The sequence below is a fragment of the Plectropomus leopardus genome, chromosome 7, assembly GCF_008729295.1.
Source record: "Plectropomus leopardus isolate mb chromosome 7, YSFRI_Pleo_2.0, whole genome shotgun sequence".
Taxonomy (NCBI): Eukaryota; Metazoa; Chordata; class Actinopteri; order Perciformes; family Serranidae; genus Plectropomus; species Plectropomus leopardus.
The window spans coordinates 36,017,527-36,040,552 of record NC_056469.1 but is presented as its reverse complement, the minus strand read 5'-3'; the positions used below and the strand labels follow the sequence as shown (position 1 = coordinate 36,040,552).

The window sequence follows — 23,026 nt, the reverse complement described above, 5'->3', positions numbered from 1 at the left end:
TGCACAGACTCGATGGCGGTCCACTGTTCACTCTGTTTAGGAAACTTTAAAAAGATGAATCTCAACAAATCCTGTCAGGTTTTTTTGCTTCCTGCAGATAAAACGGCGCAGGAGTCTTTTTGAGCGATGGAACGGTCTTCATAGGTTTACAGCTTTCTCTCGACCGTCGAGACATCGCCCCCCACACAGGGCACCCCTAAGTCTCCCAAATCCTCCTCTGACCCCGTAATCCCTAATCCCAGCTCCTCGCCATTCAACTACATTAGTGTATTATTCCTTTAATCCAAACGGGGAGCGGCCATAAAGCAGCTTGAGTCAGCGAGCCGCCCTCGGATGAAGTAATCAAGCGGAGGATGAGTCCACAGCCAATCCGGCTCCTTCTCATTCGCTTTAATGGCAGACTCCATAAAGACCGGAGCTGGTGATGTCAGAGCGTGGCCGTGCACCACGGCTGGGTGGGGCTGGAAAATCTGTGAGCAGAGGGCGAACTGATATTTACAGTCCAGATACAAACGTCCAGCAGCCCCTCTCCTGCACCATTCAGACTTTTAGCTGCAGTAAGCTGAAGTGTCACAGTGAGGAGCGCTGCCGGTCACCAGTTCATCTGTTTTTCGTGGTGACGGTCGCCGCATCTCCTGCTGTCGAGGCGGTTTCTGTGAGATCACTTTTCTCCAGTTGGAGCTGTACTTCCTGTTTCTTGAGCAATTAATGCTCCACATGACTTCAGATTCAGGTTGACTCAGACTTTCTGAGCTCTTCATCATCGACAAAGTTCAGCGTTCAGAAACAGAAAGACTGAGAAGGTTTTTAAGTTTTCAGATCTTCCACCATCCTCTGACGCTGACAGCTGATTCTCAACATGGCACAGATGAAACATTTCACTTCCTATTTTCACCTTCAAAGCCCCTAAATTATGGGAACTGTAGTTCCCAAACGTGGAGCATGATTGTTCCACAAGTGGAATTAAGACAAAGATTCATGGAATTAATAGATATTTTATTCATTTTCGCTTAGCGAGTATTTTCTGGCTTAAAATGTCTCTATCTGATTTGTGGAAAAGTGTAAGAATAATCTGCTGCTTTTCCGTAACGAGCTCGCCGCTCCACAAACTGAGAGCTGAAGTTTTTCCCAAGCCGATCGATTGTCTTTTTTCCAATGAAACACTTTTCACGTCTTTCCATTTGCTGAGGTTTTCTTACCTGTGTGTCTCTCTTCTGTCTGTCTTTAAGAGAAGGAAGACTTGTGTGTTCTGGTGGTGGTTTTCACTGTTGATTTCCATGGCTGAGTCATTCACACCTTCCTGGTTCACAGTTTGGGATCAGTTCAAAAGCTGAAAGATGTGAAAAAAACTTTGCACTCAGAAACTATTTTCTGTGTTTGTAGGAAATGTCATTGAGACCAACGCCACCGAGACGGACGCTGCGACCAATGTCACCACCCTAATGACCGAGGATGAAGGGCCTGTTAAGGTCAACGAGGACATTGCCACGGTAACTGGGACGAGCAGCTCGGCCAGTCCGGACTCTGTGACCCAAAGGGCGGGTCGGATCCCCCGCGGTGGGGATGAGGACGAGCAGAGCAGCGGCATGTTGGGTGAGACTATGAGCCCCGCACTGGAGGAAGTGGGTGCAGCGGCCCCGCCTCAGCTCAGCCCGGATTCGGCCGAGACGGAGCACCTGCTGCCTGGCAACCCACGTAGACCGGACATCATGGAGAGCGAGGAGGAGGAGGAGCATCTGCCGCACACCGACCCACCTTGGATCCACGACAAGGACACGGCCGTGTTTGACTTGGACCGCTTCTTCACCACCACCACCGCCGCCGCCCAGCCCGCAGCCCCCACCAACCCCTCCAACCCTGACGTCCTCCACGTCGACTTCTTCGACCCCTCCTCTCATGGGCACGGCCTCAACCTGGCCCCGCCCTCTCCTTCATCACTGGCCCACGAACTGCAGGGCGGCGACCCGACCTCCTGGGCTATGCCGGACAACTACGACTACCTCACCCCCTACGAGGACGGTGTGTCCCCGACCGCGGACGAGTACACCTACAGCACCACAACTGATGCCTACGAGGGTGACGAAGACCCGCGGCTGCGCTCCAGGCCCCGGGCCCCGGGCTCTGGCTCCTTCATCCCCGGGATAGGAGTCCCGGTACCAAATGTCCCTGTGGCAGCTCCTCCGGCGGCTGCACCAGTGGACGGGTCGGACGGGATGGGCGGATGTCGCGTCGGCTATCAGATGGTGAACGGAAGCTGCCGCTCGCCCTGCGACACGCTGCCCAACTACTGCTTCAACGGCGGACAGTGCTACCTGCTGGAGGGCATGGGCGTCTTCTGCAGGTACGACATGAAGCATCCGCACAGCCAAGTAGCGCTCACACCAACACAAAGCGCCAACACCAACACGAAGCACTCACACCAACACAAAGCGCCAACACCAACACGAAGCGCCAACACCAACACGAAGCACTCACACCAACACAAAGCGCCAACACCAACACGAACCATCTTAAGTTGCTTATGTCCAATTTTCTGGAGTTTGGTTTTCAAAGGGGTTTAAAACCCCCTGGGCTGCTTCATTATGATTAGGAAAAGGGTTAGTGTTCTGACCAAGCAGTATGATTTTTTCTTGCAATACACCACAAACTCAGCTCCTGAAGTCTGGTGGGAGAGTATTAGTTTCATGTCTTCGGGATCAGTGTTTTCAGCCAGATAGCGCTTTAGTGTTAGTGCTGTATTGTCGTCCATGTCAGAGGATGAGTGAGTCCTTCAGACCCAGAGACGTGATAGGTGCACACAATGTGTTGAGACACCGAGAAGCAGTTTGAAAACCGAAGCCTGATGACAGTCTACAGGTTAAATCTAGAAAAAGAAATTTTAAAAAATCAGCCACTCGTGTTAAAAAATATTTCCTTGCGACGTGAAATCAGAGATAAAAATAATATTATCTGCAGTCCAGATGGCGGGCCGTTCAAGTGCTGAGGGACGAGACGCCGTCAGAGTTTCTCTCACTCCTCTGGAACATTTCGAAATGCTCAGCGCATCTTATTTTCTTCTTTTTTTTTTTTTACAACAAAGTTTTATGAGGAAAAAGTTTCTGCGCGTGAGGATGCTGAATGCAATAACACACACAATGTTCTCATATCTTTATTACTGTGTGCGCTGCGTTTTTCTCAGACTCAAAATTGCAGTCGGAACGTCCGTCACATCAGTTGGCTGCTGCTGAATGTTCGGTGGGGGCGTTCAAATGGTCAGCGAAAGCTGCAGACAGTTTCAGCTCAGCTAACGTCCCGTCGTGATCATCACTCACACGCAGCAGCATTAACCTGCCGCCGCCTGCTGATGGAGGGATGACAGCGAGCCGCACACCAATTGGCTCACAACGGCTGTCAATCAATGACACCACACCCCTTTTTACAGCATCTCAATAAAACTGATTGAAAAAAAAAACAATCAGTAACTCATTGGGCTGATCAGACCCGCTGACACCAAAGAGGAGATGTCCTGAACCTCTGAGAGGGACTTTAGTTTGATTCAACACAGAAAAACAAAACAGGACGAGAGCAAACAGAGTGAGTCACGTTAAAACACTCGCCCAGAATGGCAAACAACTCTCTGCAGAGCCAACTCACTGCTCTGTGTGTGTGTGTGTGTGTGTGTGTTGTTAATGTGTGTGTGTCCTGTGTGTCCTGCATTAGTGTCTGCAGTGTGTATGTGCGCATATGTGTCTGCATGAGCTATCTGTGTGTCGTGTGTAAGTGTGTGTGTCTGCATGTGTGTCTGCGTGTATGTTGTGGTGTGTGTGTCGCGCATGTGTTGCATGTGCATCTGTGTTGTGTGTGTGTGTGTGTGTGTCCGCATGTGTGTATGTTGCAGTGTGTGTGTGTGTGTTGTGTGTGTGTGTGTGTGCGCATGTGTCTGCATGATGCATCAGTGTGTGCATCTGTGTGTTGGTGTGTGCTCTGCAGTGTGTATATGTGTTGTGTGTGTGTGTGTGTTTGTTGCGGCATGTGTCTGCCATGTGCATCTGTGTGTGGGGTTATGATCTGTGTGTGTGTGTGTGTGTCTGCATGTGTGTCTGCGTGGATACACACACATACACGCAGACACACATGCAGACACACACACACACACACAGATGCACACACAGATGCACATGCAGACACATGCGCACACACACACACACACACACACACACACATACACACATGCAGACACACACACACACACAGATGCACACACAGATGCACATGCAGACACATGCGCACACACACACACACACACACACACACACACACACACACATACACACATGCAGACACACACACACACACACACACACACAGATGCACATGCAGACACATGCGCACACACACACACACACACATACACGCAGACACACATGCAGACACACACACTTACACACACACACAGATGCACATGCAGACACATATGCGCACATACACACGCAGACACACACGCAGACACACATGCAGACACACACACACACACACACACACACACACACACACACAGAGCAGTGAGTTGGCTCTGCAGAGTTGTTTCCATTCTGGCGAGTGTTTTAACGTGACTCACTCTGTTTCTCGTCTGTTTTGTTTTTCTGTGTTGAATCAAACTAAAGTCTCAGAGTTCAGGACATCTCCTTTGGTGTCAGCTGGGTCTGATCAGCCCAATGAGTTACTGATTGTTTTTTTTCAATCAGTTATTGGATGCTGTAAAAAGGGGGTGTGGTGTCATGATTGACAGCCGTGTGAGCCAATTGGTGTGCGGCTCGCTGTCATCCCTCCATCAGCAGCGGCGGCAGGTTAATGCTGCTGCGTGTGTGATGATCGAGGACGTTAGCTGAGCTGAAACTCTGCAGCTCCTGACCTTTGACCCCCACCTACATTCAGCAGCAGCCAACTGATGTGACGGACGTCCGACTGCAGTTTGAGTCTGAACGCAGCGCACACAGGAAGTGTGTGTGTGTTTGCATTCAGCCTGCGCAGAAACTTTTCCTCATAAAACTTTGTTGTAAAAAAAAAAAAAAAAAAGAAAATAAGATGCTGAGCATTTCGAAATGTTCCAGAGAGGAAGAACTCTGACGGCGTCTCGTCCCTCAGCACTTAACGTCCCGCCATCTGACTGCAGAATATTTTTATCTCTGATTTCACGTCGAAGGAAATATTTTTTAACACGAGTGGCTGATTTTTTAAAATTTCTTTTTCTAGATTAACCTGTAGACTGTCTCTGCTTCGTTTTCACTGGCTTCAGTCTCAACACATAGTGTCCTCACGTCTCTGCGGTCTGAAGGACTCACTCATCCTCTGACATGGACGCAGCACTCACGCGCTCTGCTGAAAACACTGATCCAGACAAAACTAATACTCTCCCACCAGACTTCAGGAGCTGAGTTTGTGGTGATTTCAAGAAAAAATCATACTGCTGTCAGAACACTAACCCTTTCCTAATCATAATGAACACCAGGGGGTTTTAACCCTTTGAAAACTCAGAAAATTGGACATAAGCAACTTAAGATGGTTCGTGTTGGTGTTGGCGCTTTGTGTTGGTGTGTGAGTGCTTCGTGTTGGTGTTGGCGCTTTGTGTTGGTGTGAGTGCTTCGTGTTGGTGTTGGCGCTTCGTGTTGGTGTTGGCGCTTTGTGTTGGTGTGAGTGCTTCGTGTTGGTGTTGGCGCTTTGTGTTGGTGTGAGCGCTACTTGGCTGTGCGGATGCTTCATGTCGTACCTGCAGAAGACGCCCATGCCCTCCAGCAGGTAGCACTGTCCGCCGTTGAAGCAGTAGTTGGGCAGCGTGTCGCAGGGCGAGCGGCAGCTTCCGTTCACCATCTGATAGCCGACGCGACATCCGCCCATCCCGTCCGACCCGTCCACTGGTGCAGCCGCCGGAGGAGCTGCCACAGGGACATTTGGTACCGGGACTCCTATCCCGGGGATGAAGGAGCCAGAGCCCGGGCCCGGGGCCTGGAGCGCAGCCGCGGGTCTTCGTCACCCTCGTAGGCATCAGTTGTGGTGCTGTAGGTGTACTCGTCCGCGGTCGGGGACACACCGTCCTCGTAGGGGGTGAGGTGAGTAGTCGTAGTTGTCCGGCATAGCCCAGGAGGTCGGGTCGCCGCCCTGCAGTTCGTGGGCCAGTGATGAAGGAGAGGGCGGGGCCAGGTTGAGGCCGTGCCCATGAGAGGAGGGGTCGAAGAAGTCGACGTGGAGGACGTCAGGGTTGGAGGGGTTGGTGGGGGCTGCGGGCTGGGCGGCGGCGGTGGTGGTGGTGAAGAAGCGGTCCAAGTCAAACACGGCCGTGTCCTTGTCGTGGATCCAAGGTGGGTCGGTGTGCGGCAGATGCTCCTCCTCCTCCTCGCTCTCCATGATGTCCGGTCTACGTGGGTTGCCAGGCAGCAGGTGCTCCGTCTCGGCCGAATCCGGGCTGAGCTGAGGCGGGGCCGCTGCACCCACTTCCTCCAGTGCGGGGCTCATAGTCTCACCCAACATGCCGCTGCTCTGCTCGTCCTCATCCCCACCGCGGGGGATCCGACCCGCCCTTTGGGTCACAGAGTCCGGACTGGCCGAGCTGCTCGTCCCAGTTACCGTGGCAATGTCCTCGTTGACCTTAACAGGCCCTTCATCCTCGGTCATTAGGGTGGTGACATTGGTCGCAGCGTCCGTCTCGGTGGCGTTGGTCTCAATGACATTTCCTACAAACACAGAAAATAGTTTCTGAGTGCGAAGTTTTTTTCACATCTTTCAGCTTTTGAACTGATCCCAAACTGTGAACCAGGAAGGTGTGAATGACTCAGCCATGGAAATCAACAGTGAAAACCACCACCAGAACACACAAGTCTTCCTTCTCTTAAAGACAGACAGAAGAGAGACACACAGGTAAGAAAACCTCAGCAAATGGAAAGACGTGAAAAGTGTTTCATTGGAAAAAAGACAATCGATCGGCTTGGGAAAAACTTCAGCTCTCAGTTTGTGGAGCGGCGAGCTCGTTACGGAAAAGCAGCAGATTATTCTTACACTTTTCCACAAATCAGATAGAGACATTTTAAGCCAGAAAATACTCGCTAAGCGAAAATGAATAAAATATCTATTAATTCCATGAATCTTTGTCTTAATTCCACTTGTGGAACAATCATGCTCCACGTTTGGGAACTACAGTTCCCATAATTTAGGGGCTTTGAAGGTGAAAATAGGAAGTGAAATGTTTCATCTGTGCCATGTTGAGAATCAGCTGTCAGCGTCAGAGGATGGTGGAAGATCTGAAAACTTAAAAACCTTCTCAGTCTTTCTGTTTTGAACGCTGAACTTTGTCGATGATGAAGAGCTCAGAAAGTCTGAGTCAACCTGAATCTGAAGTCATGTGGAGCATTAATTGCTCAAGAAACAGGAAGTACAGCTCCAACTGGAGAGAAAAGTGATCTCACAGAAACCGCCTCGACAGCAGGAGATGCGGCGACCGTCACCACGAAAAAAACAGATGAACTGGTGACCGGCAGCGCTCCTCACTGTGACACTTCAGCTTACTGCAGCTAAAAGTCTGAATGGTGCAGGAGAGGGGCTGCTGGACGTTTGTATCTGGACTGTAAATATCAGTTCGCCCTCTGCTCACAGATTTTCCAGCCCCACCCAGCCGTGGTGCACGGCCACGCTCTGACATCACCAGCTCCGGTCTTTATGGAGTCTGCCATTAAAGCGAATGAGAAGGAGCCGGATTGGCTGTGGACTCTCATCCTCCGCTTGATTACTTCATCCGAGGGCGGCTCGCTGACTCAAGCTGCTTTATGGCCGCTCCCCGTTTGGATTAAAGGAATAATACACTAATGTAGTTGAATGGCGAGGAGCTGGGATTAGGGATTACGGGGTCAGAGAGGATTTGGGAGACTTAGGGGTGCCCTGTGTGGGGGGCGATGTCTCGACGACGGTCGAGAGAAAGCTGTAAACCTATGAAGACCGTTCCATCGCTCAAAAAGACTCCTGCGCCGTTTTATCTGCAGGAAGCAAAAAAACCTGACAGGATTTGTTGAGATTCATCTTTTTAAAGTTTCCTAAACAGAGTGAACAGTGGACCGCCATCGAGTCTGTGCAGACACTGGGGATGTTTCCACGGCAACAGCTCTTATATCAAACTTTTGTTGTGATTTGGCCTTTGTGTCACACGACGGCAGCGTTTTGGGGGTCTGAAAACACAAACTTTTGAAACTAAGTTCCAGAGTGTAATCTTAAGGAAACGCCACCCCTTCTGTCGCCATGGAAACTGGTTATTAACACTGTTGCTTCTTGTGCGTTCGCCATCGTCTTCTTGTTTGTTTATACTCAACTCTCTGTAGAAGACTGCCTTTATGAGCAGGTGCCTGGTCTTCTTCTATGGTGTGTCATTACAATGTTACACCGCCAGGTACTGGCCTGGCGGGCAGACTGCAGCGATTTCAGTTTTTGTGGATCCGTGAACACGAGGATTGTTCTCACAGTGTTTTCATGTGAACGCAGATTATTTTTTTTAAACGCGAAGGAAAGACTTTTCATTCTAACTCATTTAAACGTGACCACAGTCTCAGAAAGTCCCAGGCGGGGCCTCAGCTGCTCCGACATCAACTCTAATGAAACTCCCGCCGCATCAGAAAACTTGCAGTTGCTGCAGTCACAGGCGTCATCGGCACAACCAGGACCAAGACCACGATCAGAGCGAGCGGGGGGTACAGTATCAGTGCAGCCACAGCACGAGCACAGCCAAAGGCAGGATCACAGCACCAGCACAGATATCACCACAATCAAATGTGATTTTCTGAAAATTTTGTCTGAAATGTTTTTTGATGGAAAAAAGGATTACAAGGAGCTGGAATAAAATGACTTGTTTATGAAAACACATCTGTACTTCATTTTGATGGATTAATTGTTTATATATTCAAAACAAAATATTCCGGGTTCCTGACAGATTAGTGAATATGATCAAAAATGCTGGTGCAGACTAGCAACTTAATAATATTAATACTCTGGAGGGGAGAAGTGTTAAAGGAACCAGTTTTAATTCACAGGGCGATTTTATGTTTTTAAATTTAACAAAAAGAGGGGTGGAGCTAACACACTGCCCTGTGGGACGCCACATTTTCGTGGTGGTGCTCAGAACATTTGATTTACATCCATCACTTGTTCTCTGTCCCCCACAGAGGACGCTGTGCAGATGTCTCATCAGGATTTACAGTGAGAAACCATCAACACTGTTTGCTGGTGTGATCAGTCGGGCAGAATGAGATTTTCGGAACCCAGATTTAATGCCGAGGATTGTGTGAGGATTATAATGGTCATCTTATGTGACCCTTTGTGACCTCTGATCACAGGACGGAGACACTGGCATCATGTCATCATTTTCTTTTTTTATGACCAAAACATTTCTACTGTTTTTATGGTTAATATCATCATTTTCTGTGTGTGCAAACGATCTTCTCTCCCTTTGAGTTTGTGAGGAAATGTTTTGTGTTCAGTTTATGATTTGGGTTATTGACTTGTTAAAATCTGATGGAATCAGGACCTGTTGTTTTGGAAGTCTGCTCAGTTGCTCAATTGAAGAAGCAAACACATCAGCTGTTCAGGAAACGTATTCACCAATGCATTGGCTGTAGTTGCACAGTAATTATTTAAACTGTTACTCTGACTTTGTCTCATGTTTTTTCTCGAGTTTTTTATATTCATTTCTCGGCCTTTTGTTTCCAAAGCAAGTCTGAGGGAAAAAGTCTTTACTTGATATTGTAGTTCATTTTTAATCAATGAATCCTTTTTATGATTTTTTTTTAATGAGGATTGAGATCCTGTTAAATGGAATTAAACTGCGTTAAAATAATGAACATTAAATCTCTGTCTGCATCACAGCATGATGGACACACTGCTGTTTAATAAGCAGCAGAATTAAAGGTCCTTCGTCATGTCTGCGTGAATATGAGGACAAATGATCTACACTGTTTAACAATCAAATGATCAATGAGCCTTTAAAAACATGGGAAGATGATCAGCAAATTAAGAAGAAATTACCCCAAAATTTGCAATAAATTTGTTAAAAAAGGAAATTATCTGAAGATATGTTCATAAAAAAATGTAATAATTTTGTTATGTAGTTTTAAATATGAAATTATGATAATTGTAACAATAGTTTTCTGGACATTTTTCCCTGCCTTTTTAAAACTAATTTTGTTGCTAATATTTGGGATACTTTTGCCAGTTGAACCTTCTTTTTTTCCTGTGATGTTTTCATGAAGAAATCAAAGAGTTCAGAGGTTTTCATGTTTGTGAACTCTGAAACTGGTGCTGATGCGGGTTTCAAAGGGTTAATATTCAGTGTTATCTTTACGTGGTGCTTGGTCATCTTGTTTAAGGCGACATGTCTTCGAGGTCCGATCACATGACCACACGTGTTCCCGGTCCGGTGTAAGGAGATTTGGTAAACAACCGACACAAATGGCCTGAGTGAGGATATCTGTGAGGATCTGAAGATAAGCTCTGATCCACATTAATCTCTAAATGTTTCCTCCATTTACACAGACGGCACTTTATAACTTAATACCACCTCCAGTTTAATGAGGGGACGTCTGACCGCCACACACACGAGGGCCCTGAACACAGCCGCCATCAGTGACCTCGGCGCTGATAAAACCACCTCCGGGCCGCTTCTGCTCCGATCAAACCAGAGAAACACTTTAACTCCAAATCCTCCACAGAAACAGCCGACGTGTCGACTTATAAGGATCCTCAATCAAACATCTGTCACAAACACACTGATCCTGCAGCACGGTCCGGGTCTGACTGATCCTGCAGCACGGTCCGGGTCTGACTGATCCTGCAGCACGGTCCGGGTCTGACTGATCCTGCAGCACGGTCCGGGTCTGACTGATCCTGCAGCACGGTCCGGGTCTGACTGATCCTGCAGCACGGTCCGGGTCTGACTGATCCTGCAGCACGGTCCGGTCTGACTGATCCTGCAGCACGGTCCGGGTCTAACTGATCCACTCAGACCAGCACAAAACTTTCTGTCCAGGCAACAAAGTCTACCTCACAAATTAACATGGCAGGACTCGCTGAGGTCCAGTACTCCATAGGAGTACTACAGTCTGTGCAGTACTCTGTGGGAATACTACAGTTTGTGCAGTACTCTGTAGGAGTGCTACAGTCTGTGCAGTACTTGGTGAAAATACTACAGTCTCTGCAATACTCAATGGGAGTACTACAGTCTGTGCAGTACTTGGTGGAAATACTACAGTCTCTGCAGTACTCCAGCCAGAAATACTACAGCCTGCCTATGTCACGGTGTGATGACATCATCAGGAGGCGTGCGACAGCCGGCTTCAGTTTGTTTGAGGCCGAGGTCGCTCTGAGGCTAATCCCTCCAGAACTCCCACAATCCTCTGCTGTTTAACACTTTAACTGAGCAACACGCCACACACGCCAAAACACACACACACACACACACACACACACACACACACACACACACACACACACGAAGCTGACAGCAGTACGCTCATTAACTGACAGTTGTTTGGGTGAATTTCCTCCTGATGAGACAGATACAGAGACAGACACAGAGACAGAGACAGGGACACAGAGGACAATAGAACAGGGAGAAGGGACACATTATGATAGAAACAAGAAAAAAGAGAAAAAGACAAACAGAGATGGATGATAAAAAAAAACAGGAGGACACCTCAGCAGTGTCCGTCTGTCTGTCCCTGTCCTGTCTGTCCATCTCTGAGCTCCTGGTCTCTGTTTCTCTGCCTCGTTAGCCTAATTGGATTAATGAGAAGGAAACTTTTGACAGACAGCTGGTTTCAGCAGCAGCGTGGCGTCTCTGGGGGACGCTCGAGACACAACAGCTGGATGCTCTACAGTTACTGTGGGACATCTTCGGTCCACGCAGAGAGACGTCCCGAGTCTCCATCAGTTAAAGTGTCAGCTGTGACGTCACATGACGCATAAAAACATCACGCATCTTCTGTCGATCACACGATCAGACGAGATGAAGAGTGAGAAGAACATTTTTCTCTCCTGGCTCTGAATTCTGATGGACGTCGTGTCAACAGACGAGTGTTTGAGTCTGTGTGGACACTTCAGGCCCCAGCTGTCCTCAGATGGACACATTGGTCCTCAGGCTGCAATGTTCTCTGATATTTTCTCTGAATTTACTGCTCAGAGAAAAAGACGGGTTTAGTGCCCTGTGCAAAGACTCTGACGCATGAACAAGGACGCAGACATGACGTCAAAAACGAACTTCTGCAAGAGTAAAACTGATGTAGGCTACTGTTTGATAAACTAACATAACGTGATTTCAGGGAAAAATAATGAAATATTAAAAGTAAAAGTCCACACGCAAAAAGGTAAAATACATTAAAAAAATCAGAATAAATAAAAAAGCAGCGTGTCCTTATACAAACAGTTTTTATGAGAAGCTGAAATCATGAAATGTTTTTGGAATAAAAAGTAACTTCAGGATGAAAGAAATTGTCACATATTAATTTTCTAATTAATGGACTGATTGTTTCAGCTGCACAGCTGTATATTTTCATATTTTTGGGAGGGCTCAGGACGAGTCAGGGTCAAGTTCAGGACGAGTCAGGGCCAGTACAGGACGAGTCAGGGTCGGTTCAGGATGAGTCAGGGCCAGTACAGGACGAGTCAGGGTCGGTTCAGGACGAGTCAGGGTCAAGCTCAGGACGAGTCAGGTCAGGACGAGTCAGGGTCGGTTCAGGACGAGTCAGGGTCAAGCTCAGGACGAGTCAGGTCAGGACGAGTCAGGGCCGGTTCAGGACGAGTCAGGGTCAAGCTCAGGACGAGTCAGGTCAGGACGAGTCAGGGCCGGTTCAGGACGAGTCAGGGTCAAGCTCAGGACGAGTCAGGGCCGGTTCAGGACGAGTCAGGGCCGGTTCAGGACGAATCAGGGCCGGTTCAGGACGAGTCAGGGCCGGTTCAGGACGAATCAGGGCCGGTTCAGGACGAGTCAGACGAGTCAGGGTCTCAGACTCCGTGTGGGTCCAGGACAGAAAAACTGATGTAATAAAAGAGTCTTTGTTTGTTTCCCTCCGTTACAAGAAGATAATCAAACTCTGTGTGTGTGTGTGTTTGTGTGTGTGTGTGTGTGTGCGTTTGTGTGTGTGTGTGTGTGTGTGCCAGTATAACACAGTGGTAATTGGGGTGGATTCCAGCTCGTCTGGCGGAGGGTGTGGACGGTCATAATGAGAGCAGTTTGGCTTGTCTCTTGTTTTTTCTGTGTGTGTGTGTGTCAGGCTGATTATGTGGGGGTGATGGGGCCCCGGGGCCCAGTGCTGCTAGCCTCGGGCCTTTTGTTTAACCCCGATCAGTGATGGGGGGGGGGGGGCTTCCCGGAGGACTCTGATTGGCTGTGACAGACTGTAAAGAGGACCCTGATTGGTTGTGACAGCTACGGCCCGCCAGACAGTTTTTCTGGCCCAGACAGGAGGGGGACAGGGAGAGACTGGAAACAAGTAAACAAAAGCTTCAAGGCTCCCGTAGAAACAATAATGAGGTCTTAATTCATGTAATTACATAACATCCAAAATCCCACCACACTAAGCTGTCATCACACACCTGAGACACCTGACCACACCTGGATACAGGATTTCATCTGCCAAAGACAACAGCTGGATGATGAAGCGAGAGCTCCTCTTTTCAGCTCAGTGGAGGAAGTTATCTGGCTAACGTTAACGATGTTTGTTTTTCATGTTAATCTCTGATGTTAAAATCAGACTGAGGGAAGTGTGCTGCGGTCTGACGAGTCCACGTTCCAGACTGCTGCTGGACACCATGGACCTCACATCACCAGGCTGAGGAGGAAAAGGACCGTCCACACTGTTACCAGCTCACATTAGTGACAGCTTTAAAGACAGTATGTTTCTTTTCCCCTTTAACAGTGTTGGCATTAAACACACCGGAGAGATGACTCTTACAGTGTAAACACACCGGAGAGATGACTTCTTACAGTGTAAACACACCGAGAGATGATTTAATTACGGTTTCTGAAAACGGTGGTGAGCGGCTCGCCGGAGCCCAGTGAACGAAGATGATGCAGAGTGAGTGAGACTCTTTAACTCATTCTCATTGATTTTAGCTTTAAACACCTGAAGCTCAAGAGAACCACACACACACACACACACACCACACAGACACACACACACACACACACACACACACACACACACACACACACACACACACACACACACACACACACACACACACACACACACACACACACACACACACACACACAGACACCTCACACACACACACACACACACACACACACACACACACACACACACACACACACACACACACAGAGACACCTCACACACACACACACACACACACACACACACTCCCTGAGTGATGAGTAAGACACGAGGCTTTTTATCTTAAGTCAACATTGCTCATCGCAAAGCTCTGCATTGATTTTACACCAGCAGCTCTCGCCTCCTCCTGCTCTCACTCCTTATCTCCTCTCCTCCCACTCCTCCTCTCTCTCCTCCTCCTTTCTTCTTCTCTCTCTCTCCTCCCCCCTCTCTCCCCTCCTCTCCTCCTCCCCACTCCTTCTCATCTCCTCTCTTCTCCCCTCTCTCTCCTCCTCCTCTCTCCTCTTTCTCTAGCATTTCGGTCTCTTTTTTTTTTCCCACATAAATCTTTTCATTTCTGACTCCACAGGTGGTGGGATGGTGGAAGGATGTGTTGCCATGGAAACGGTCTTGATGGCGATGCAAAAACCCGTGCATCCGTGCATCCCCACACGAAACACACACACTCCTGCACACACAGAACACACACACTCCTGCACACATGAAACACACACTCCTGAACACACAAAACACACACACACCTCTGCACATATGAAACACACTCCTGCACACATGAAACACACACTCCTGCACACACAAAAAACACACACTCCTGCACATATAAAACACACACTCCTGCACACATGAAACACACACTCCTGCACACACAAAACACACACACTCCTGCACATATAAAACACACACTCCTGCACACATGAAACACACACTCCTGCACACATGAAACACACACACTCCTGCACACACGAAACACACACTTCTGCACACATGAAACACACACTTCTGCACACATGAAACACACACACCCCTGCACACACAAAACACACACACCTCTGCACATATGAAACACACACTCCTGCACACATGAAACACACACATTCCTGCACACACGAAACACACACATTCCTGCACACACGAAACACACACTCCTGCACACATGAAACACACTTCTGCACACACAAAAAACACACACTTCTGCACACATGAAACACACACTCCTGCACACATTAAACACACACACTCCTGCACACATGAAACACACACACTCCTGCGCACATTAAACACACACACATACACACACACACCTCATAATGTGTTATTTTTTAGTTAAAAATGTCCTCTGTGTGTGAGAGCGTGTGTGAGAGCGTGTGTGAGAGTGTATGTGAGAGCGTGTGTGAGAGCGTGTGTGAGAGCGTGTGTGAGAGTGTGTGTGAGAGCATGTGTGAGAGTGTGTGTATGCATGTCAAGTGCATGTATATGTATGTGTGCGTTCATGCATGTACGCAGCCGTTTTTTTTTTCTCCCTTTTGACCTGATTTTCGATGAGTCAATTAAAATGCAAGTGTGCAATAATGTGTACACACACACACACACACACACACACACACACACACACACACACACACACACACACACACACACACAATCCTCCAATCTGTCTCTCTTACACTCTGCTTTTTAACTAGTTAGGACACTACTACAGTAGCTAGGACAGTACTGCAGCAGTTAGGTCAGTACTACAGTATCTAGGACAGTACTGCAGCAGTTAGGTCAGTACTACAGTATCTAGGACAGTACTGCAGCAGTTAGGTCAGTACTACAGTATCTAGGACAGTACTGCAGCAGTTAGGTCAGTACTACAGTAGCTAGGACAGTACTACAGCAGTTAGGTCAGTACTGCAGTAGTTAGGACAGTATTACAGTAGTTAGAACAGCACTAGAGCAGTGAGGACTACACTAGAGCAGTTAGGAGGACAGTACTACAATAAGACAGTACTACAGCAGTTAGGTTGGTACTACAGCAGTTAAAACAGTATTACAGTAGTTAGAACAGCACTAGAGTAGTGAGGACTACACTAGAGCAGTTAGGACAGTACTACAATAAGACAGTACTACAGCAGTTTAGGTTGGTACTACAGCAGTTAAAACAGTATTACAGTAGTTAGGACAGTACTACAGTAGTTAGAACAGTGCTACAGTAGTGAGGATAGTACCATCCAGGTACTTTGACTGGAGCTCAGAGGTTCCTGTGGGCAGTAACGGACCTTGGCTGAGGTCGGGGGAAGGTGAACCACAACATATTCACATTTCAGCAGCTCGAACCCGTAATGTTTTTTTACTTTGTTGTGATAACTGGACTCTACAGCGGACATCTCCGACGTGTCCTTTAAGTTCAGCCCTCTTTTTAACGGCTGTTGTGGCCTCCTTTTACTTATCAGACAGAAGAAAAGCCATCTGAACTCCGCGTCCTTCACGTCTCACAGCAGCTCTCTTCGCTCGGCTCATGGCCCCAAACACAACAGCTGGCTGCAGCGTCAGAACGACAGCTCACGCCAAACAACACATTACAGTCCTCTGGACTCACTGCTGTGGTCGCTCTGGACTCACTGCTGTGGTCGCTCTGGACTCACTGCTGTGGTCGCTCTGGAGTCATGCTCTGGTCGCTCTGGAGTCACTGCTGTGGTCGCTCTGGAGTCACTGCTCTGGTCGCTCTGGAGTCACTGCTGTGGTCGCTCTGGAGTCACTGCTCTGGTCGCTCTGGACTCACTGCTGTGGTCGCTCTGGAGTCACTGCTGTGGTCGCTCTGGAGTCACTTCTCTGGTCGCTCTGGAGTCACTGCTGTGGTCGCTCTGGAGTCACTGCTCTGGTCGCTCTGGACTCACTGCTGTGGTCGCTCTGGAGTCACTGCTCTGGTCGCTCTGGAGTCACTGCTGTGGTCGCTCTGGAGTCATGCTCTGGTCGCTCTGGACTCACTGCTGTGGTCGCTCTGGACTCACTGCTGTGGTCGCTCTGGAGTCACTGCTCTGGTCGCTCTGGAGTCATGCTCTGGTCGCTCTGGAGTCACTGCTCTGGTCGCTCTGGACTCACTGCTCTGGTCGCTCTGGACTCACTGCTCTGGTCGCTCTGGAGTCACTGCTGTGGTCGCTCTGGAGTCACTGCTGTGGTCGCTCTGGAGTCACTGCTGTGGTCGCTCTGGAGTCGGGGGGGTTTGGGTTGGAGGTGATTGCTTCACACAGATCGTCTTTCGTGCAAACATCACCTTCAGATCACAGACACCAGAACCTCACGGCCATCTTTGATTTGGCCGTCTTCATTTACTCTGCTCTCAGCCATTTTGTCTTTGTGTGTGTGTGTGTGTGTGTGCGTGCGTGCGTGCGTGTGTGTGCGATGGGAGGACTGAATGCTAATGTGACCGTCTGCAGTAGAAGAAGAGGAACGAGCACCGGCAGACGGAGAGAGGAGCTCGAGCATGAACTCAGTGACTCGCTTCACCAAGGACACACTGATGCAGAACACTGACAGAACACAGAGAGAACACAGAGAGAACACTGACAGAACACTGACAGAACACAGAGAGAACACTGACAGAACACAGAGAGAACACAGAGAGAACACTGACAGAACACAGAGAGAACACAGAGAGAACACTGACAGAACACAGAGAGAACACTGACAGAACACTGACAGAACACAGAGAGAACACTGACAGAACACAGAGAGAACACTGACAGAACACTGACAGAAAACAGAGAGAACACACAGAGAGAACACAGACAGAACACAGAGAGAACACTGACAGAACACAGAGAGAACACAGAGAGAACACTGACAGAACACAGAGAGAACACAGAGAGAACACTGACAGAACACAGAGAGAACACAGAGAGAAACAGACAGAACACAGACAGAACACAGACAGAACACAGACAGAACACAGAGAGAACACTGACAGAACACAGAGAGAACACAGAGAGAACACAGAACACAGAGAACACTTTACAGCATAAGAGAACAGCTGCCATGACTGTCAGAGACACACGTCACACAGTCACACCTTTACAGCATAAAGACAGCTGCCATGACTGTCAGAAAACCGTGAAAGTCAACGTACTTCAGATGTTCTCCAGTTCCATGTTTCCTTCACACACACACACACACACACACACACACACACACACACACACACACACACACAGACAACGCCGACTCAGCACTGCTAAGACACGAAGAAAGAACACAACCTGAAGGATAATTGTTCGGTCTTTGAGCCGGAGACAAAGAAGCAGCTCGTCGCTGTCAGAGTGCTGCTGCCCAAACTTTGGAAGGTTGTTCAATGACGTCCCACACCTGCGGAGAAAACACCTGGACGCCGACAGCGACACTGAACACCTGTCACACCTGTGAGTCAGAGCGGACGCTGAAGCGTGAACTGAGAGGGCAAATATAAAATACGCCTGAAAGAAACATATCAAGTTGGGGAAAAAAATCCCGTTTATTGCCAAAAAGTTTCTCCTCTGCCATGAGGTGACTGTAAAAGACATATTTGTCCAAACTGCAGTGGAAACACTTTTAAGTCTTTTCTAGGTCACATAACGCTGTGAGGTCACATAACGCTGTGAGGTCACATGACGCTGTGAGGTCACATGACGCTGTGAGGTCACAGGAACTGGCTCCCTCATGATGCAGCAGGAGCTACAAGAGCTGTTGCATCACATAACTCTGAAAAAGTTTTTCACCCACAATTCCTCTGTGAAATCGTGGACTACATCTCCCAGAAATCCCTCATGCGTGTCTGCTCCCATGTATAAGGGGCTCGCCTTTCCATCATGGATTGTTAAATAAATAAGTCAGTGATGTGTCACTGTATGTCAGTCAGAGCAGATTTTTAACATCACCTGTAGTGCTGCATGGCTCAGGTGTGTGTGTGTGTGTGTGTGTGTGTGTGCGTATTGGGGGGGTGTTACACACTGTCAGATCTTCATGACATTTCTATCAGGGGTTGGGGGTGTATCAGCATCCAGATGGATTTTAGAAAACAAAAAAACAGCACAATAATATTTTCACTGGGATGGGGGGCTGGATGAACTTCAGCCAGCAAGAGAAGAGAGCGAGGCAGATTATTCTGGATTATAACGCCACACTGATTTCATCTGGTGCACGCTGCTGCAGTGGCGGCGCGCCGGCCAACACTCCAAGACAAAGAGAGAGAAATCCTCGGCGTCTTTTGAGTGTTTACTCGGTGTTTTTCTGCCTCTGTGTGTCAAAATGTGTCCGTCCACGTCCCCTCATGAATTATTCAAACATTAATCCTAAAGCCTTTGTGTCGCCGGGGAGCCTCCAGGGAGACGCCTCACTGCATCAGCATCACACATCTCCCACACTCACACCATCGCAATCACACCCGGAACAACACGAAAAACACACTAATATTCCCACAAATAACACCAATATTCCCACTAACACCAATATTCCCACAAATAACACCAATATTCTCACTAATAACACCAATATTCCTGATAATAACACCAATATTCCTGCAAGTAACTTCAATATTCCTGCTAATAACACCAATATACCTGCTAATAACACCAATATTCCCACAATTATTAGCAGGTATATTGGTAATATTAGCAGTAATATTGCTAATAACACCAATATTCCCACAAATAACACCAATATTCTCACTAATAACACCAATATTCCTGATAATAACACCAATATTCCTGCAAGTAACTTCAGTATTCCTGCTAATAACACCAATATTCCTGCTAATAACACCAATATTCCCACAAATAACACCAATATTCCTACTAATAACACCAATATTCCTGCTAATAACACCAATATTCCCGCTAATAACGCCAATATTCCTGCTAATAACACCAATATTCCCACTAATAACACCAATATTCCTGCTAATCACATGGATATTAACACAAATCACATGGGTATTAATACTCTGAGGTTTGGTTACGTGGGCTGACTGATAGGTTGTCGGTGTTTTTATTGTGTGCAGCTCTGCGCTGGTCGTGAGCCGACTGTTCTTTACGATCTGACAGTGAATATCTGGTTGGACGCTGCTGCCTCCTCTCGTCGCTCTGGAATTTTCACATCGTCTCCGCCTTTCTTCACTGTGACCTAATTTCAGCCGACGTGACATCAAATATTCCTGCAGAGCTCAGTAATGACTTCATGTGTTCCTCAGGATCCAGAGAAGAGCGATATACACAACATTAGATTCCCGGAGAACCACACCAAAATACTAGATTCCTGCAGAACCACACTAAAATAATGTGCAGAATAATGCACAGACTAAAACAATGTGCAGACTAACAGGATGTGCAGACTAACAAGATGTGCAGACTAAAAGTACATTATTTTAGTCTGCACATTTTTCTGCACATCATTGCACAGAATAATGTGCAGACTAAATAATGTGCAGAGCAGGTTGACTGTGTCCTATCAGCTGAGTGCGGAGCTTCCTAACCTACAATCAGAGGCTGACTGACCTCCTTTCTGCCGCCCTGTGGGGGAGTGAGTGTGTGAGTGTGTGTGTGTGCGTGCGTGCGTGTGTGCGCGCGTGTGTGTAGTAACTCTGATTCTGCTGCTGTAGCGAATTAAACGGTGTGCATGATTAATGTGGACAGTGTCTCACATTGAAGGACAGTGTCTCACGGTGAGGGACAGTGTGTCACATTGAGGTATAGTGTCTCACGGTGAGGGACACGGTCTCACATCGAGGTACAGTGTCTCACGGTGAGGGACAGTGTCTCACAGTGAGGGACAGTGGGGTCGGTGTCTTACCGTGGACAGACAGCGGGATCATGTGCAGAGCCAGGACGCACGAGAGCAGCGTGAGTGTCCAGCATCCCGTGCGCGCGGTCGCCTCGTTCCGCGGCATCCTCGCGGCGCAGAGAGACAATCAGAGAAAAGAATCCGGTTCAGTCGGTTAAGAAACGTTCAGACGCGGCGCAGAGTAATCCGGATCAGCAGGTTCTGGCTCCGTTCAGACTCCAGTGAGGGCGCGCTGCTCCTCCATGTCCCTGCGGCTGATCCTCCCGGTGCTCGACGCTCTGCTCCCGGTGCTCGGTGCTCGGTGGTCAGGTCTCCATCGCCTCGCAGCGGCGGTCAGAGGCGTCAGGAGCGGGCGGGGTGCGGCTGGAGGCGGAGGGGGGAGGGGGGGGTTGGTCTGGGGGCGCAGACGCAGGCCGGGGCTCGGCTCGGCTCGGAACGGAACGGTTCGGTGCTCCGGGAGGCTGAGAGGGAAACTAACGGACGGCGAAGTGTGCGCGCTCACAGCGGAGTGTGCGCGCTCACAGCCTCTCATCATCTGGGGACGGTCCCTAAGCGGTAAAGCCCCTCCACCTCCTCATCCCTCCTCCCCCTTCACCTCCCTTTTCCTCCTCCTCTCTCCATCCTTCCTTTCCTCAAATGTTCTTTGTGCTTATAGACTCCTCCTCCTCCTAACACTTTTTGTCCTCCTTTCCTCTTTACCTCCTGTCCTTCACCTCCTCCAACACTCCCTAAAACTTTTCCTCCTGCTCCTCCTCTTTTCTCCATCTGCAGTCCGAACTGTCCTCCCTGATCCTCCTCCTCCTCTGAGAAACTTTTTCCAGTCTTTTTCATTTCTTCTCTTTCTTTCCAGAAACGTTTGCACCTCCTCCTTCTTCTCCTCCTCCTTCAACTGTTTGTTATTTATGTGGATGAATGCCTGATGGCCCGCGGGGGGGGGGTCATTCTTCCACACAAAACAGCATGAGGGGGGCAACACGAGGTGTCGTGTGTGTGTGTGTGTGTGTGTGTGTGTGTGAGAGAGAGAAAGCAGTACAAATGTGATAAAATCTAAACTGAAAACGTGTCTGATTCAAAACTAAGTTATTAAAACTTGGACTGAGACTCTGCCGGAAACATTCACACCCTCAGCCCTCCTGCACAGTGAGGAAACATTCACACCGCTGCACAGTGAGGATCGTCCTCAGGGGAACATGAACTTGTTCATCCTGCAGTTACTGAAATATTTCTGTCTGAATTAAAAACCACCGACTGTTTCCATAAATTATTGACAAAACAAATAATTCAAATGATTTGTAATGTTTGTAAAAAAGACACTTCAAACATCTTTGTTGAAAAAAACAGCCCCAAAAAATTCACCCAACAAAATAACAAAACAGTAATTTCACTCACTGTAGTCCCATATTTTGTTTTTGATGTTTGCTAAATAATTTTTTTTAAAAATCGACCTCATTACTGATATTAAACAGCACAGCGATGATCGGCACAGATTACATACCCTTCTGACCCTTCAGATCTAAACATACAAATTATTTAGCTGAAACAGACCTGAGGTCAGTTTATGATCCCTATCTCTTTACATACAGACCTATTATTTAGCTGAAACAGACCTGAGGTCAGTTTGAGAGCTGAATGTTTCATCAGAATATTGTTGATGTGGAAATGAGATGTTGTGGTTTATCGTCAAAGCATACCTTCATAATGGACTCAGGTGAACTCGGCTGGACTCGGGTGGATTCAGATGGACTCAGGTCGACTCAGGTGTCTGCATGTCCACAGTCTCAGGTCTTGGTCCTTCTGTCCCCTCTGGCTGAGGCTCTTAAAGCTCCCGTTTGAGATGAGAGACCAGAGTTCATTCAGAGTTCCTCTGCAGCGTCTCTGAAGTGGACTTTGAGGTTCAGGTCTGATCCTGTGATCCTCTCAGACTCCTCACACAGACCAGCTGTTACTGGTCACACTAACGAGCTCCCAGTTCAACCAGTCAGACGGCAGGAGCACCAGCAGCTCTGACATCACAGGACCCCTGCTGATCACGTGACTTCTCATCCGTAAAATATTATGTCCGAACTCAAACCTGCAGCTGCTGATCCCTT

The 23,026-nt window shown here is 48.3% G+C and overlaps 1 protein-coding gene and 1 pseudogene across 1 annotated transcript; one reads left to right on the top strand and one right to left on the bottom strand.

The window, feature by feature from the left end:
• The first annotated feature begins 393 nt into the window (after positions 1–393).
• On the top strand, positions 394–2,561 carry LOC121945709 (chondroitin sulfate proteoglycan 5-like). Its single transcript, XM_042490003.1, has 2 exons — positions 394–421; positions 1,384–2,561. Exons 1-2 carry the CDS (start codon positions 394–396, stop codon positions 2,559–2,561), a joined length of 1,206 nt encoding a protein of 401 aa, XP_042345937.1.
• A 648-nt stretch (positions 2,562–3,209) lies between these two features.
• Positions 3,210–21,049, bottom strand: LOC121945708 (annotated as a pseudogene).
• Positions 21,050–23,026: the final 1,977 nt, after the last annotated feature.